The sequence below is a fragment of the Cynocephalus volans genome, chromosome 2, assembly GCF_027409185.1.
Source record: "Cynocephalus volans isolate mCynVol1 chromosome 2, mCynVol1.pri, whole genome shotgun sequence".
Taxonomy (NCBI): Eukaryota; Metazoa; Chordata; class Mammalia; order Dermoptera; family Cynocephalidae; genus Cynocephalus; species Cynocephalus volans.
In genome coordinates, this window is record NC_084461.1 from 227,135,416 (window position 1) to 227,154,525 (window position 19,110).

Sequence of the window (19,110 nt, forward strand, 5' to 3'; positions counted from 1 at the left end):
TATATTGTTATTTGTAGTTCATTTACAATGATGGCAGCAAAAGAAAGTTTTGAAGCACTGCGCACTAAACCTTGGACTATACTTAGTGGTAAAAGACTTTCCTTTCTTAAGTGATAGGAAATCCAAAATCATGGCCTGAGGCAAGGAGGCCATATTTTTGAACACTCGTTTCTAGACTGCTCCTGTTGTCTAGCCCCACCTAGAAGTGCAGGGTTAGTAGGAGAGTGTGTTTTCCCCCTGGCTTCTGGGAGCATTAGGTATGCTGGGGAGCCTGGCAGTTGGCACCAAGCCTGACCTCAGACAGTATTTCCTTCAGCTCCGGCATTTGCATTTTCACTGTTTAAAAGCATTTGGCATTAAGTTTGCAATTCTGTATTCATGAGTGCTAATTATTCATGAAAGAAAAGTGTGGGAAAACTACGCATTCTATAAATCACTTTACTAGACTGCTTTTTTTTTTTTTTTTAAACTGGCTTTCATTCTTTTTGTTGGTAATTATATAAGTAATACAATTCCAAGTTCTCTCTATAAAAATATTTAAACAATATAGATAAAGATCAGGGCATTTTTCAATACACCCAGCTGGAACATATTGCTGTGGAATTAGGAGGATGGTGTGAATTGAAGCATTTGATCTTATTTGACATGGGTAGCAAATTGCCTCAACAAGTTTATTGAATAGTCCATACTTTTGCCATTGATTTAAAACACTTCATTTTATTTTGATTTCCAATATATAATAAGACTATCTAGTTTCTCCTGTTCCACTAATGGATGTGCGTATTCCACAGTGTTCTGATTGCCATGTTTATAGTATGTTTGATGCCTTGGAAGGGAAGCCCTCCCCAGCCCCATTTTTTTCTAATTATACTCGTTTTTGAACAATAATACATACACATCCTTAGTTCAAAGAGGACAGAAGGTGGGCAATGAAGATGGTTAACCTACCTCTTTACTTCACAGAGCTAACCACAGCCACCAAAGGTATTCTTCTCATACACAGGCATGGGCCTCTGTGTCTCACCCACACATACCCTTTTGTTTTTTTTAAATCCCAAATAGCATACTAAATATACAAAAAATTGAATTCTTGAATGTAGAATTTCTAGGTAATGGATATGTTTATTTTAATTGATGTTCCAAATTGCCCTGCAAACCTCCTTACTTAATTGTTTTTTTTCTTAAATTTCTTAAATACTTTTGTTAATCTACTCTTTTAGATGAACTTGAGTATCATCTTTTAAAGTTCCTTTTAAGAAGTAGCATTTTATTGAATTTCTAAATTAGTTTGGCAGAGATCTTTGCAATAGTCTTCCCATCCAAGAAAATTGTCATTCCTCTTCCTGTCTCAGGCTCCGTTTTGGTGCCACGCTCAAGTCTTATGGAATATTTTAAGATACTTATGGGTGGAAGGTGTACCCTGACTTAATAGGACTTAATTAAATATTTGTTGAAGGAATAATAGCTTTAAGCCAAACTATCTCAACTTTTGTGATATTGTTATTTGTACTTTCTTGATGCTAAATTCCTAAACTTTGTTTCTCCCATCTACTTATTATATATTTTCTAGGAACAGAAAACTGAAAAAGTGAGAGGCTTGTCCCTACTGATGAAAGTGAACCTTAAACACACGCATACTCGCGTGCGTGCACTCACACACTTACACCCACACATACTCCTAATGAGCATATTTTTAGTTGAGACTGTGCTTTGACTTTAATTCATTATTTGGTTCATCATAGAAATTGGACTTGACATTTCATTCTTTGAATTATGACTCCCTCTTACAGGATATTAATGCACATGCCTGCGTTACTGGCAAACCCATCAGTCAAGGAGGCATCCATGGACGCATCTCTGCTACTGGTCGTGGTGTTTTCCATGGGATAGAAAACTTCATCAATGAAGCTTCTTACATGAGCATTTTAGGAATGACACCAGGGTTTGGAGATAAAACATTTGTTGTTCAGGTAAAAAAAAAAAGTGTTAATGACCGGTATATAAAGTAAGTTTTTAAGTGTTTTTAGATTTGCAATTTTAGAATTTGATTCTTTTGAATCTTTTAAATTTAGAGTGGATTTTTTCAGAGTGGTACATTTTTTTATTTTTTGAACCTTGGTATGTTTCATGTGACTAGAACTAATTTATATATCTCTCCGACACATATACAGAACTACCACCAACTTCTTTTTGTCAATATTTAAACTTGAAATTGTATCCGGAAGGGGAGGTCTCTTAACATAATTTTCTAAGACTGTTTTGGGTACACAGGAAGGTTTGCACATTGACCCAAGCTTGTCAGATGTGTTAACGTGTATTTTGTTTAGGGGAATCTAAATTAAATTGAACATTACTTTACAATAGAATTCGTACATCTCCAAATTAGTGACATATCTTTTTACAACCATTAGGACATGTGGCCTTCGGGGACTGAGGACCTGGTCGTGTGGGCGATGCCACTGCCATTTCTTAATAAGCCAAGAAGTCTGTACCTCACTGAATGTCCCCAGGACTCATTATCACACATAACAAGGCTTTAGTTCCCCTTGAACATAGAATTCTATTGTTGAAGAAAAGCCATTTAGTACATTGTTTCTTTTGACAAAAGTTTTTTGAGAATTGCTTCTAAACTAACAGAATGTTGATTTACATTGGTCAAAATATGATTCTTACTATCTGTACCAGGTCTTTGATTTTTATGTCATACATAATTGTTTTTCACAGGGATTTGGTAATGTAGGCCTCCACTCTATGAGATATTTACATCGCTTTGGTGCTAAATGTGTTGGTGTTTCTGAATCTGATGGGAGCATATGGAATCCAGATGGTATTGACCCAAAGGAACTAGAAGACTTCAAATTGGTACGTCTGAGAATATATAGAAAAACCATAAAGTGCTTTTCCTGTACTTATTGTCAGCAACAACCAACGTAGAAGAGAGACTTGTATGAACACATGTCTGGAGATTTCTCTCTACCAGCAAGCAATCAATGGATTCTGCAGAAGATACCAGTTGGGTATCCTTTAATTCAAATAAATCTATTATGACAGTATCTACCTGGAGATAGAGTCACATCACACAGGTCGAGGGTACAGTTCCCAAGACTCTACTGTAGATGCCAGTCACAAGTCCAGGCCCCTGGAACTTCTGACTGACCAGCTATAAATCCCTATCTGGAAGTTCTCTGAACCCAGGCCACTTGGTTTTTTGTGGAAGCTTCATTAAATAGGCATGATTGATTAAATCATTGGCCGCTGGTGGTCAACTTAACCTTCAGCCCCTCTCCCCTACCCAGAGGTTGGGGGATGGGGCTGATAGTCCCAACCTTCTAGTCTTGCCTTGGTTTTGCTGGTGACCAGCCCTGGTCCTGAAGCTGCCTAAGGGCCTGCCAACTGTCATTCAGCTCATTAGCGTACAAAAAGACACTCTTATCACTGGAGATTCCAAGGATATATCTCACAATATCACAGTATGTTAATCTAATATCTGAACAGTTTGACCACCTTAAACCTTGTAAAGTTGAAATAAATGTTATTTAAATCTATTTCCATTCCTTTTTTTTTTTTTTTTTTTTTTTTGATATTGCTCATTCTGTGTTGTAGGCACTGAGCATAAACATTTAAATTCTGATGCAGCCATTAATTCTGATTTTCAATGAATTACAGCAACATGGATCGATTTTGGGCTTCCCAAAGGCAAAGATCTATGAAGGAAGCATCTTGGAGGCTGACTGTGACATACTGATCCCTGCTGCCAGCGAGAAGCAGTTGACCAAATCCAACGCACCCAGAGTCAAAGCCAAGGTGAAAGGAAGCATTATAGAAACTAAATTCAACATTGTCAATGTGCAGTTACATGGGGGGAGGGGGAGGTTCATAAAAAAGTCTGATTGGGCTTTTCTTTTTTTAACACATTTATTGGCATATGATTCACATACCATATTTGTCCACTTAAAGTATACAATTTAATGGCTTTTAGTATATTCACAGAGTTGTGCAACTCTGGGTTTTCTCTTAAACCTAACTTCTAAGAAGAAGTTAACGAAACTAGGGAAATAGGTGAATACGCTTTGTAGAGCAAAATAACCTTTATTAGGTTAATTTTAACTGAAATTATGCTTCTACATACAGTCCCCCTACCCATATATGCAAATTGCCCTCAGTGGAAGGGGTTTGATGGTATTATCAGTATTTCTGTATGTTCCTGACTGTCTTGCAGATCATTGCTGAAGGTGCCAATGGGCCAACAACTCCAGAAGCTGATAAGATTTTCCTGGAAAGGAACATTATGGTTATTCCAGTAAGTCATCCATGTTCGTCAGGTTTTATATGAACTTGGAATCATAATCATCTTTTGCAAGGAATTGAGGGCAGAGAGAAATTATTAGTTTCTCAAGTTATAGTGAATTCTTCATCTTTATTTTGCTTTTAAGAAAATATAGTAGAAGCATTAGTCTAATAAGCCTATCACTTTTCACTTTGACCTGAACATTTATTCCAACTTCACACTCTTTCCTGAGTATGTATTTAGCCTTCCAAGAGTCTAGTAATATAAACTTCTGTTGTGCTAGAAATATCACTCTAACATAAACTCTTGGTTTTTCTGTATGTTCCTAACCTTGCGCATTTCAAGTGTCCCTTCCTGCTTTACTCAGAAAGTTAATACAAGGAACACACATGCTCAGGTTCTGTAGTGGATAAGCAGAGGTCTATACTAACAGGTTATTGGAAGTTAATGTGGACTTGGGATGTATTTTGAAGAATTCCCTCTGCTGAAAACACTTAAGAAATTTAATGTAACTGAAATAAGCTGCCCTCAGGTAGTGGGAGAAAGAATGCTAATCCTGTGGTGAGACGCCCTATGGGCAGTCCAATCCAGTGGTTGATGGGCAAACATAGTCTGAGACCTTTTGGTGGAGAAGAGGCTCTCACCAAAGTTGATCAAGTACTCATTGATTAATAAGCCCAAAATTATGTTTTTCCTAAGTAGCAAAAAACTTAGAAGAGGGTTTGTTAAATTAAGTGTAAATTCCTAATGCCATCTAAGATAATATTTGGGAAGTGTGAAGCTTAGTCTGCCTTGGTATTGAAATTGATTCTTATGCTCATTTTAAGCTTTTACTAAAACCATCACCTACTGATTTCTTTGGTGTCTTCCTGTCATGTTTTTGTGTATAGGATCTCTACTTGAATGCTGGAGGAGTGACAGTATCTTACTTTGAGTGGCTAAAGAATCTAAATCATGTCAGCTACGGCCGTTTGACCTTCAAATATGAAAGGGATTCTAACTACCACTTACTCAGTGAGTTCCGATGCTCTTGTTCTCCAAAAATAATCTTTAGGGCCAGATAAAAGGCTGGAAAAAGCATACACTTAAGAGGACTTTTCCTTTAAGAGGACTAATCCTAAAGAATTTAGTCAGAAAACAAATCTGTATTATGCTCTCCATGAGGTTTACACCAAAAATATATATAGTATCTTCATCAGTATTCAATGTATTAACTCCCTCAAATATATTCAGATTTTTATTCTGTGATGTAATTTTCCCAGGACATAATCTACAAGTTAGTAATGTTATAAAAGTCTTATTTTTAAAACATGAACTTTGCTGTTGAAGTTCAAGATCAAAATTCATCCATTTTGATCTCTGGTTGCCCTTAATAAAGGCTTACCTAGTGTAAGAGTTTTTTTTAATCTTCTGTTGAGAATACTTGTTTTTCGTTGACTAGAGTAAGCTCCACAGTTAGAGTAGAATTTCTCATCACGCTGAAATAAGAACAAGACCTCCAGCTGAGCTTCTGTACTTATCCCACTCTGAGAATCTGGGTGAAGTGTTCCATCTATTTCTGTTTCTTTTCCCCTCAACATTTTCTTTTTAATAGAGCCAAGGAAAAACCCTGGTGATGGGTGTTATGGAAACAGAACAGTGACCTAAATTCACATTATATAGGAATTTGGCAAAGTGTTTTATTCCTTGTTAACAGTTTTAAATGGTTAACCCTTTATGTCAAGTTGAAGGTTTCTAAAACTCTATCAATTTTCGGGTTATGGATATGGTTTGTGACTACTTTTAGTTCTACTTCATTTTTTTTTCTACTAGCAGTATCTTATCTTGATCTCTTGGCTTTTTATAGTGTCTGTTCAAGAGAGTTTAGAAAGAAAATTTGGAAAGCATGGTGGAACTATTCCCATTGTACCCACAGCAGAGTTCCAGGACAGGATATCGGTGAGTGTTGTAGAGGATTAGAAATCTTGTTACACTTCTTGTGGGGAACGAATGTGGTAACTCCAGAGTTGTACTTGACACAGCCTCCCTGCTCTGTGCTTCAGTCTGCAGCCAGGTAGATGGGTTGAGTTGAGGGGTAGTAATCAGCATGACAGTAATTGTATGACTTGTGTGGGCTTTGTACCTTCCCCTTTCGTTAAGTTCTGAAAATGAAGTAAGAATCTAGTGACTGGTGACAAATTTTAAATAAATAGAGGTTCTTTGCTTTTGAAAATAAAACAGATTAAACTACATGAAACTTTGAAAATACTATATGGACACAATGAGAAGTTTAAAGAAAACAGATTACAAAAGGTATCTTGTATTAAATAATTGTTGACAGGATGTATTAATAATGCATACACATTGCAAAGAGAATTTCTTTACCAGTAAATGACAAAAGAACAATAAAGTCTTAGCATAGCCTAAAAAAAAAATGTTTAACCTCACTGTTAAAGAAGTACAAATTAAAATAAGGGGTTTTTTTAGCGTTAAATTAGCAAAAGCAATGGATGTTATACTCACCATATCTGGTAAAACAGTTGTACTTTATTCTGACGAAAGTGCAGATTGGTGGGCTTGCTGGTTATTTCAGTTAGAGCACACCAGCCAGCCACAAAAAAAAAAAAAAAAAATGCATATTGGTTCAATTCTTTGGAAAATTTAAAGAGTTGTTAAAATTCTCTGGCCCTTTGGTACACTGTAGGAACCTCCCCTTTGGGAACTATCCTAAGAAAATAATTCAAAAGGAGAGGAAAAACTTCACGCATGATGATGTCATTTAAACTATCTGCAGTCAGTTTTTAATTAGGTTTGATTTAACAGTCCAATGGCAGAGGAATGGCTAAGTTATATCTTATTAAACTTCCAATTATGGAAAATCCATTAAGACTATGTTTCCTCATGGGAACAAGTTAAGGGTTCTATTCTGAAGGAGAAAAGATGCTTTCGCTGCCTACTGTCGATACTACCTGTTCCCCTCATAAACCTTCCTCTTTCCCTGAGCCATGTCTCTGTTAGCTCTGGTCCCTCAGTCTGGAATGCTCTGACCATTTACCTGACCTCCCCCTTGCTTAAGTATAATCCACAACTCTGTGGCTTTCTCTGGAAGTCTGCTCTGGGTGCCAGAACTTCATACATACTTCCATCCCAAGTTTCTTCCAGTGCATCGGAAGGGCTTGCTGCTGCTGCCGCCACCTCCCCACAGTTGTAGGGGCTGCATGCTCCTCCATCTGATCGCCCCGTTGCCCAGCATGTGTCTGGTACGTGGCAGTCATGCAGAGTGAACCCTCCAGAGCAAGCACAGAAAGAAGACAACCAGCTAGTTAGGAAGACAGAGCTGTGAATGACTTTGAGTCCTTTTTAAAAGAGTCTTTGCCCAATGTATTGGCCTCCCAATTTTTACATGCTTCCAGTGCTCGTAATTTTAGACTTTGGTGCTTTTTCTCACCTCTTACTGAGTTACTTGCTACAGGGAGCCCTGTGATGGAGTCAGTTGAAAACCCAGTTTCTTCCAGTTCCTTCCCTCGTGTTACTCTACCCGGCCCTGCTTTGGCACGACATCACTGACCCTAGCATGTTTTCACTATCCCTCATCCTGCCTAATGTCCTCACTTCTTTCCTTATCTGATATAAAATTCCATGTTCCATTATTACAGTCACTTCTTGCTTTTCTTTTGCTTCTTCATACCTCCTTGTTAACACCTAAGTCCTGAGTGAATCCCAGATCTCTGCCTCTTCCATGCATTTACCACTGTAGCTGGAGGCCCTGCTGACAGTTCACATCCTGAACACTAACTAACCTCAGGTGCGCTCTCTGAGCTGTAATACTACTTTTCCTTGTTCCAGTCATGGTCTTCCTCTCGTGAGGGATTATATCATATTTTCTCCTCTTCTCAACCCCCTGCACTCTGGCTCATGACCTGGTATCTGTTCACGGAGAACATTGAAGCAGTCTTGAGAACTTCCACATCTACCCAGCTCTTGGTATCTACCTGCCCTGTGTCATCTCTCCTCTCATTGTAGATCAGCTCTTTGTACTTCCACCTAAGCCCAGTTCTTGTTCTGGGGATTGGGTGGCCTGTCCTCACCTTCTCAAATACACTGTTCTCACAAGTCTTGTCCTTTCTCTCCCACATCATCAGCTTTCCCTCCATCGAGTCCTTCTTCTCAGTGTACCAAATGCTGTTTTAAAAAACAAATCTTGGGGCTGGCCCATGGCTCACTCGGGAGAGTGCGGTGCTGATAACACCAAGGCCCCGGGTTCGGATCCCATGTACGGATGGCCGGTTTGCTCACTGCCTGAGTGTGGTGCTGACAACACCAAGCCAAGGGTTGAGATCCCCTTACTGGTCATCTTTTTAAAAAAAAAAAGAAAAACAAATCTTAGTCCCACTTCCTTTTCTGGTTATTACCATTTCTACTTCTTTACAGCAAACCTCCTTGAAAGAGTTGTATATACCCCACCTCCAGTTCTTCTGCACTTGAACCTACTCTACCAAAACTGTCTTTGTCAAGGTAACCAGTGACATCACCATTGCCAAGTCCAATGGTCATTTTTCAGTCCTCTTCTTACTTGACCTATCAGCAGCTCTTGTCACTCCCCTCTTGAAATTCTTCTCTTAGCTTCCAGCACACCACATTCTCCTGGTTTTCTTCCTGCCTCACTAGCCTTTCCTTCTCATTGCCTTTTGCTGGTACCTCTTTGTCTCTCCACCCGCTTAACATTGGAAGGCCTCAGTCCCTGCACCACTTTTCTATTTAGATCAAAACTTTGGTGATCTACTTAGCCTTATGATTTAAAAACCATACATATGTTAGGCCAGCCCGTGGCTTACTCGGTAGAGTGCCGTGCTGATAACACCAAGGCCACAGGTTCGGATCCTATATAGGGATGGCCGGTTTGCTCACTGGCTGAGCGTGGTGCTGACAATACCAAGCCAAGGGTTGAGATCCCCTTACCGGTCATCTTTAAAAAAAAAATAAATAAAAATAAATAAATAAATAAATAAATAAAATTAAATCCATACATATGCGATCTCCTCCCACTAGAAAATAAACTCCATTATAACAGAATTTTTATTATTTTGTCATCTGCTGTATCCCAGTACTTGGAAGAATGCCTGGCTCATAGAAAGTACTCAGTAAATGTTTGGCAAATAAAAGAAACAGCAGTATTCTGCCTGCAAAGTAGGTTTGTTTCCTCTTTCTAACTTGATAGAACAAAACAAAGTTTAACCTAGATATTTCTTGATTAATACATGGTATGGAAATACACTTTCCTAAATGAATACAGTATGAATTAGATGATATGCAGCACAGATAATTTTTGTTGGTGACCCACTTTAAGTTTTTATCTGGAAAGTCAGGATACGTGTTTTATAGCGATATATATCACATTAGGAGTGGTAGCATATAGTACTTAAATTTTTTAGAAAGCATTTCAAGAAACAAATTACACAGAGGAATCTGTTGAAACAAATTGACTTGTGTGGAGATAAGTGGCATATGCTGACTTTGTGATGGGAGGCCCTGGGTTATATCCCAGCTCTAAAAATAGCTACCTGTAACTTTGGCCAATTTCTTTGGTCCTCAGTTTCCTCATCAGTGAAATTAAAGAGCTGCTAAGATCCTCCAGCTTTAAAAGTTGGTGGTACTATCAAATATACAAGCAGGATGCTACCCAGAGGTACTACTGAAATTAACCAGATTTTTTTCCAGGCCTGTGTGCTGTCTCTGTTCATGTGGGAAGTGAGGTGAATGCACCATGACACGGGCAGTGTTACCTGCTGCTTTCGTGAGTCTGCATCTTAGACAAGCCAAGGGTGCTGCTCATTTTTCTCGGTCCATATTTTTTTATGTTCATCATTTTACCATGATCTTATTTCGTGAATATTTGTTTCCTAACAGGGTGCATCTGAGAAAGACATCGTGCACTCTGGCTTAGCTTACACAATGGAGCGTTCTGCCAGGGTATGTATACAGATGCTGTTTGCCTTTCTGCTGGTTACATGAAGTACAACTCAAACATGTTATCTTAGCTGCCAGATTGTGTGTGTAGTGATAGAAGATAGCAATCTGTTAAATGTCCCCATTTGTGTGTAGCAAAGCACATGCTTTTTTAGTCTCAAATGATGAGCAGCGTTTTCAGAGTCTTCAAATATGTTTACCAGGCTTCGGAAATACATAATAATGCTGAGTTAGGAGGGAGCGATGTTGGCAGTTAGCTAAATATCAAGTGGTCAGCCAAACTGCGTTGCAGCTCAGTGTGCCTCTCTATTATAGCTGTAGGAAGCTACCTTACTATAGAGTTTGGTTAAGTAAAAGGTGATGTGTTTGTGGTTTTGGGGTTTTTTTTGGTTTTTTGGTTGCTGTTGTTTTTGACTACTTGATCCCTATTTCAAGCCCTTAAACACAGTTTGAGTCCAGTTTTCCTAATTTCTCCTTAAGTTCAGATTTTGTCTACTTGGATTTAAGTTGAAATACCATAAACATATTGATGAAGAAGATGGTACTTAGAGTTTTTGTTGTTTTATTGAGATATAATTGGCGTAGTATAAATTCAAAGTATACAATTCAGTAGCCTTTCGTATACTCACAAGGCTGTGTAGCCATCACCACTATGTAATTCTAGAACATTTTCATCACCCATTCTTAGTTCTTGTAAATAATCACAAAGTATATCAAATGAACTCATTCCAGATAACAGGATGTCTACCAGGCACAGAGGCAGTCTGCATCTAAAATTCTAAAGGGCAGTTTCTTACTGCTGCCTAGATAATAATTGCTTATTAATTCCTGCCTAGAGGTTATTCTACTGCCAGAGTAGTTTATCTTTGGCTGCCAAAGTCCTGCACTGAAATGGTGACAGGGTAACTCGCACCAGGCTCATATGTGCTTTGTGTGTTCATGGCCTGGCTATTTGAGGGGTCTTCACTGCATCTTCTTCATTTCAGCAAATTATGCGTACGGCCATGAAGTATAACCTGGGATTGGACCTGAGAACAGCTGCCTATGTCAATGCCATAGAGAAAGTCTTCAAAGTGTACAGTGAAGCCGGTGTGACCTTCACATAGATGGATCTTGACTTCCTCACTACTGTCTTCACCTGTAACTTCTGCAGACCTATCACAAGTTTACATGTAACCACAGAGATCTCTCTCTCATGACTCATTAGATATAGACACCATTCTCAACAAGTCAGTCCAAATCTGCCCCTTAAGAAGAAAGAAATTAAGGTTAGAGGATCATGTACAAGCTGATGAGTGTGAAAGTAGAAATCACCTATGCCAGAGAGCCATTTGGGTATTTTGCCTTTAAATAAAAAGTCTCTTCCAAATGGCTGTGCTACCTTGCTCCGTGGCTCTTCCCGACACAGTCAGTGCTGTTGAGAGGGAAGGCACAGTCATGAGCAGTCAGTTACTTGCTGCTTTTGCTCTGGACAAATCTGAGACAGGCTGTAACTTTGACACATTTAGTAATAGACGTGTGGCATTTTCAGAAAGTGGCAAGATCCACAGTGAGTAACTGGTATTTTACATCAGCAGAATAACTCAATTTTACAGGTTGCAAACAAAAATAAAAGCCGTTTTTTCTTTATACATTTTATTCTTTGGAGTTAAATAAGTACATGCTGCTGTATTAAAATTGCCTTTAATCACTTAACAAGCCTAACCTTGACTCAAGCAGTGAATACCTATAAACATAATGAAAAAAGCTAGTATTTTTATAACATAATACAGTATCATTTATAGCTTCTCAGTCATGTATTGTTGTCCAGCAAAAATAAAAAGCCTGATGGAGAATTAAGTTATCTTCATACCTGCAAATGATGGAGGCTATTTTTGTTAAGACTGCCTGAAATTTGCTAACTGTAATTATGACACATAGTCCAAAGAACGCAGTAACCTCCTTATCATGTTAATTAATTCTTCTCTTTTGAATATCTATTGTGTTGACTAATTGAACAATAATTCAAGTAGAGTGTCCCAGAAAAAAACCCTCAGGCTCCCTGTTTGGAGTCTGTCTGCCTGAGTATTGCCACTGGCCCTGACCTGGCCTGACTCCTCTTCTTTCAGAGGCTTTACATCCAGGCACCCAGCTTCCTTAACAGTAGGCTGGAAAACAACTATGGGTTTGAGTGTTTTGTTTGGGAGTTATTTGGCCAGGCCCTTTTGAACAGTAGTGTCCCATGAAGTACTAGATATTATTTATGTAAGAATGAGCTTTTTTTTTTTTTTTTTTAACAATAATACCCTTTCAAAAATTTCTAACTACTTTGTAACTGCATGACTTTACCTGGTGATAAAAGCAGTTATTAAAAGTCTACCTTTTCCAAAGCTTATGTTTCTTGCCTGTGTTTTTATATTTGATAGAATGATAAAACTACACTTGGGTTTCTGAAATTTTCATAACAACCACCTATGTAACATTTCCTTACACTGTATTGTGCTCAAATATTATTCTGAAATTCTTTTGAGGTTTGTTTTTTTTTTTTTTTTTTTTTAATTGAATCATAATCATACATATTTTTCGGGTTCAACATTGACGTGTACTGATCAAATCAGTATGTTAGCATATACCTTTACTAAATAATATCAAACTTGGTCTCTGGTCTGTGGGTATTTTGCTTTTTCTTTCAGTTCTGTGTTGGATTATTCACTGTTTCCACTACTTAAACTCTGCACTGAAACTAATTTGTTGTCCTTTGTTTACTTCTAAAATGGGGGAAATTACTGTGGGGACCAGCACTTGAGCCTTGTTCAGCTAAATTGCTGCTTTGCTGCTGATTCCCTGGGGAAGGCTTTTTGTGCAGCTCAGGTTTTAATGTCTGACTTTGTAGGTACTTCTGAGTCTGGTATACCTGGGTTGTGTTGAAACTCTGGTCCTGACCTGAGTCTTTTCAGCAAACTGCTCCCCCTGCAGTTCTATATTCCTGACCAATCTACACGGAGTGCTGATTGGAGGGCAGATCAGTTGTCCATGCTGTGCCCCAGTGTTTCCCCAGTGGGCCCGTCTCCCCCACTGCCTATAGTCCAAACACTTCCCGTGGGACAGGCTGTGTACTAGTCCCTTGACGATGACTCACCTGCCTCTGAGTGATTCCTTTTTTCAGTTGTGGCTCCCCACTTCTGTGTGGGTCCATGGGAACCCTATTAGTGGTCTTGCTGTCCTGGGGGTCACCAATGCCCTTTTCTCCCCTGCCACCTCCAAGTAACTTCATATGAAGGGCACAGCTGCGGCTTTTGCCAGCTCTTGCTCTGCATGCTCACCAGGGCAAGCCTGGAAGCAGCTGGGGCTCAAAATGGTAGGAGCAATCCTTTCTTTCTCTCATCATGGCTTTTCCTGCCTTCATGCACTCCATAGGTCTCTCCTCCTCTTCCCCCAAGTTCTAGCTGCCCCAACTTGGCTGTTGTTGCTTTTGTTGTTGTTGTTGCTTTTTAATAGTTGTAAATTGGTTGATTTGTGGGAGAGGATGACGCTGGGGACCGTCTATTCTGCCATCTTGACCAGAAACTGAGTGTTGTTTTATTAAGCAAAATCAATGGCTGTTCTTGGGGAAGAGGCTCTAATGCTTAACACCAAGTAATTTTTAGTGCTTTTTTTTTTTTTTTTTTTTTAAAGGTGACTGGTTAGGGGATCTTAACCCTTGATTTGGTGTTGTCAGCACCACGCTCTCCCAAGTGAGCCACAGGTTTAAGTTAGAAAATTCTGGTCAGTTACTCCTTTTGGCTTAACTGAAATCTTACTTATTTATAATTCTTCTTAAAACTCACATATAATACTCTAATTCCTTTTGAAATACCCATAGATGACTAATATAGCACCTAAAGAATACTTAACTCTGTTGGCTTATGGAACCCCTGCACCAGAATGTATTCTAATTGACCTGATTAAGTTTAGGGAGGTGAATGATTTTTTTGTTGTTGGGTTTTTTTTGTTTTGTTTTGGCAGTTCAACTAGTAAGATTGGTGATTCACTTTTTTTTCAAAGTCTGGCAGGCTTTTTCAGCCTATTAAGGCAGTCAAAGAATGGCATGTGAAGAAAACTATCTGTGGACCTTCTGCCAAAGATTTTTTTTTTTTTTTTTTTTTGCTTTGTAGTATGGGTGTTATCATTTTTAACTTTTTTCACAGATAAGTTTTATTGACTTCTTTGTATTTTAATCAAACTTACACATACTTTTAGACAGTTTCTCAACCTCAGCACTATTGACATTTGGGCCAGGTAATCCTTTCTGGTAGGGACTGTCCTGTGCCTTGTAGGGTGTTTAGCAATATCCCTGGCCTGTACCCATTGGATACCAGTAGCATCCCTCAGTTGTAACAATCAAAAATGTATTCAGATATTCAGATTGCCAAATGTCCCCTGGGGGGCAAGGTTATCCTTTGTTGAGAACTCTGATTTAGAGAGCCAGCTAGAGCTACAAGATTTATTGTAAACAATAGCTTGTTCCCTCCAATTCATACACCTCTCACCATTTTCTACTCCCCAGAGGCAACCACTTTCAACAATTTTAAGTGTTTCATTTTTATTCTATTAAGCCTATTTTTTAATTGGGTTATTTTTCTCTTTATTTTTGAGTTTTAGGAGTTCTTTACATATTCTAGACCCTTGACCCTTATCAGATACATGACTTGCAAATATTTTCTCTCATCTACTGATTGTCTTTTTCACTTCCTTTATAGTGTCCTTTCAAATTTTGATAAATTCAAATTTATTTTCCTTTGGTTGCTGTGCTTTAGGTGTCATGTAAGACACCATTGCCTATTTCAAAGTTGTGATATGCCTCTGTTTTCTTCTAAGAGTTTTATAGTTTTAGCTCTTAAGATACATGATACGTTTTGGTTTAGTTTGGTGTTTGGTGGCTGGCCAATATGGGGATCTGAACCCTTGACCATGGTGTTACAACACCACAGTCTAACCAAATGAGCTAACTGGCCAGCCTCATTTTGAGTTAATTTTTGTATATGGTGTGATGGACAGATTTGTTGTTATGCATGTAGATTCCTTAGAGTTTCTATGTATAAGATCATGTCATGGACAAATAGAGATAGTTTTACTTCTTCCTTTCCAATATGATTGCCTTTATTTCATTTTCTAACCTACCCGTGCTAGAACTTCTTGTGCAGTGATGAATAGTAGCAAGAGTGGACTTCTTGTCTTGTTTCTGATCTTAGAGGGAAAGCTTTCAGTCTTTCGTTGTTGAGAATGATGATAGCTATAGGCTTTTTATAGATGTTTAAGAGACTGAGGAAGTTTCTGTTCCTTGGTTAGTGTTTTTATGATGGAAGTGTGTTGGATATTTTTTATGTTTTTCTGCGTCTGTTGAGATGATCATGTTTTTCCCCTTCATTCTATTAATATGGTATGTTACATTGATTTTCATATGTTCAAGGAGTCTTGCATTCCTGGGGTAAATCCCACTTGGTCGTGGTGGATAATCCTTTTTATATGCTGCTGAATTTGAATTGCTAGTACTTTGTGGAGGATTTTTACATCGATATTTGTAAAGGATATTCTGTAGTTTTCTTTTCCTGTGATGTCCTTGTCTTATTTTGGTACCAGAATAATACTAGCATCATGGAATGTGTTAGGAAGTGTTCTTTCCTCTTCTGTTTTTTCAAGAGTTTTTGAAGGACTGATGTCAACTCATCTTTAAATTTTATGTTCACCAATGAGTCCTTGATCCTAGTCTTTTCTTTGAGAGAAATTTTTTTATTACTAGCTCAATCTCTTTATTTGTTATAGGTCTATTCATATTTCTTATTTAAAGCCACAAGAGCCAGCTTGAAAGAGTTCCCACCAGACAATTCTGGGACAAATTGAGCACCAGTTGTGTAATGACATGATAGGTTATAACTCATTGAATACAGAATTCATGAGCCCATGCCAATGTAACTAAATAAATGAATTAATGAATTAATGCAGGAAAAGAGAAACTCTTCCTTATAGGAGCATGACAGCTAAATATGAAAGGAATAACAAAAATATCTCCACTGATACTAAAACTAATGAATGAATGGGGAAAAGGATATTTATGTAGTACCTCCCCACAAATTATTTATTTATACAGTTATTTGTAATTATTTATTATAAAAGGGAAAAACTTCACAGTTGACAAAACTACTGAATACCATATTAACCAATTGATCAAAGTTAATATCACTAATATTGGGAAATGTGGAATCATGTGATTCTTGATACGTTGCATTGAGAAGAATACAGCATCATTCTTGTTCCATTACTACTAAGTAACAATGACAACAGAGCGACGGCCGCTAGTGCTCAAGTGTGGTGGCAGCAGCTCTCAGCAGCTCCTCAGGCTCAGTATCCCGGCCATGGCTGAGCTCTGCCCAACCATCCCAGAGACCTTTCTAGAGGCCTGCGAGCTGCTGCTTACCTATGCTGACAACATCCTCAGAAACCCTAATAATAGCAAATATAGATCTATCCAGACTGGAAACACAGCTTTTTATACTAGACTATTGCCTAACAGAGGAGCTGTTGAATGTTTATTTGAAGTGGGCTTTGAAGAGGGAGAAACACTTTTTATCTTTCCTGAAAATGCTTCAGTGAAGTAGCTGCAAAAAAATCATGACCTGATTGCCATAGAGAGAAATAGCAGATCGGATGGATCAAATAAGAGCCACAAAGTAGAATCATCTCAGGCCGGCCCGTGGCTCACTCGGTAGAGTGCGGTGCTGATAACACCAAGGCCACGGGTTCGGATCCTATATAGGGATGGCCGGTTTGCTCACTGGCTGAGCGTGGTGCTGACAACACCAAGCCAAGGGTTGAGATCCCCTTACCGGTCATCTTTTAAAAAAAAAAAAAAAAAAACAAAGTAGAATCATCTCAGCAATCTGCAACCAGTACCAGCTTCCTACAACACAGTCTTCAAATCCTAATGGGTTAACCCAGCATGCAGGGAACTGTCAAGGGCAGTCATCAAATCCACCATCTGCTCCGATGGCAGGAGGAAAGAAGAGGTGAGCAAGCGCAGCCTCATGCACCCAGTGGTGGGAACTACTCATGGAGACCACGCAACTGCTATTGACACCGAGAGGGTCACAAGCAGAACCTCCAGAAAGAGGTGAGCAAACGCAACCCTTTGACCCAGTGGCCCAACCCACATGGGAAATTATGCTTCCCTTGCGGTCACACATCCTGGGGTGAGAACTACTTGCACAGCCCACACAACTGCATTGATCTGGGGACAGACACATGCAGAACCACCGGTGAGTACAGAAACTCAAGATAGCCAAATAAAGTACAAAAGAAAATTCCTAGTCACCATCAACCCATTCCCCAACTGGGAGAAGCAAGATCCCAGGAGGAGCCTCTAAGCTACAGGAAAGAAGAAAGATAAACCTCACCTACAGTCACCCGTTCAAGCTGAGGAGCTCCACTACACTCCAGTGCACCTATCAGAGTCACAGGACACTAGACAGGATGCCAGCATGACCGCCCAGGGTCACCCCCCTCAGGCAAGGAGTGACAGGACATCCAGGCACTTCTCCCACGAACTCAAAATCTCACCCATGTCCTCATCAATCCAGCACAGTTTCACTCACTTCAGCAAAGATCCATTGAGTGCCCCAATGCCTAGGCCATGGAGGCACTCACAGACAACCTAGACATTGAATATGGTCAAAGTAACCACACAGAAAAACTACATTACTGCATCTGCCCTGACCCAAAACTAAAATACCCTGCCGGTCAGTATAAAATACCTACAGCAAGGAGTCTCTCCCCAAAAACCATTCCAGAGTAATAGAAAAGCAGCTGCTCCATCAGATGACCAGACATCAATGTAGTGATACTAGAAATACAGAAAAGTAAGAAAATATGACACCACCAAAGGAATACAGTAATTCTCAAAAACCAGGCCCCAAACAGTGGGAAACTTTTGAAATGACTTTTGAAAGGAATTCTGAGCAACAGTCTTAAGGAAACTCCATGAGACACAAGAAGACTCAGTCACATGATACAACAAACTGAGAAAAACAATCCAGGATATGAAGTAGGAACTTTACAAAGAGATATCTTTAAAAAGAATGTAGCAGAACTCCTGGAACTGAAGGTTTCATTCAACGAAATAAAAAGTATGACCAGGAGCTTAAGCAGCAGGCTAGAGCAAGCAAAAGAAAGAATTTCTGACCTCAAAGACAGTCTTTTTGAAATAACCCAGGCAAAGAATGGAAATCATCATGTCTAAGGGGTACCTGCACTCCCATGTTTATTGCAGCTCTGTTTACAATAGCCAAGATATGAAACCAACCTAAATGTCCATCAGTGGAAAACTGGATAAGGAAAACTGTGGTATATATATACAATGGAATACTACTTAGCCATAAAAAAGACAGACGTTGTGCCATTTGCAGCAGCATGGATGAGCCTGGAGAAAATTATGTTGCGTGAGATAAGCCAGGCACAGAAAGAGAAATATCACATGTCCTAATAAATGGGAGATAAGAAAGTAAACGAGAGAGAGGCAGGGAGGGGGAGGGAGGGAAGGAAGACAGAATCACAGTAATATGTTGAACTTTCAAAAGGAAAGAACGGAATTGTGGTTACTAGAGGTGGGAAAGAAGGAGGGAGAGGAAGGTTAGCAAGAAATTGGTTAATGAACACAGAATGATCACGTTCTATGATTACGAATATACTAATTATCCTGATTTGATCATCACATATTGTACACAGGTATTAGTACTCAACTCTATACCCCACAAATATGTATAATCAATTATGTTTCAATTTTAATAAAACACAATAATAGCAACAACATCAGTATAATCCTGAGAATATCAAGCAAACAAAAGTTGATGGGCATTGTACAATGT

General features: G+C 38.9%; 1 protein-coding gene across 1 annotated transcript in view; it reads left to right on the top strand.

The window, feature by feature from the left end:
• The window catches only part of GLUD1 (glutamate dehydrogenase 1), a 38,138-nt gene extending 25,535 nt beyond the window's left edge, over nucleotides 1-12,603 (top strand). Inside the window, exons 6-13 of the mRNA XM_063085455.1 lie at nucleotides 1,791-1,970; nucleotides 2,725-2,862; nucleotides 3,667-3,804; nucleotides 4,220-4,300; nucleotides 5,179-5,302; nucleotides 6,135-6,226; nucleotides 10,175-10,237; nucleotides 11,221-12,603. Coding sequence (XP_062941525.1) covers nucleotides 1,791-1,970; nucleotides 2,725-2,862; nucleotides 3,667-3,804; nucleotides 4,220-4,300; nucleotides 5,179-5,302; nucleotides 6,135-6,226; nucleotides 10,175-10,237; nucleotides 11,221-11,340 — 936 coding nt within the window. The 3' untranslated portion in view covers nucleotides 11,341-12,603. The remainder of the gene's footprint in view (nucleotides 1-1,790; nucleotides 1,971-2,724; nucleotides 2,863-3,666; nucleotides 3,805-4,219; nucleotides 4,301-5,178; nucleotides 5,303-6,134; nucleotides 6,227-10,174; nucleotides 10,238-11,220) is intronic.
• The last annotated feature ends 6,507 nt before the right edge of the window (nucleotides 12,604-19,110 follow it).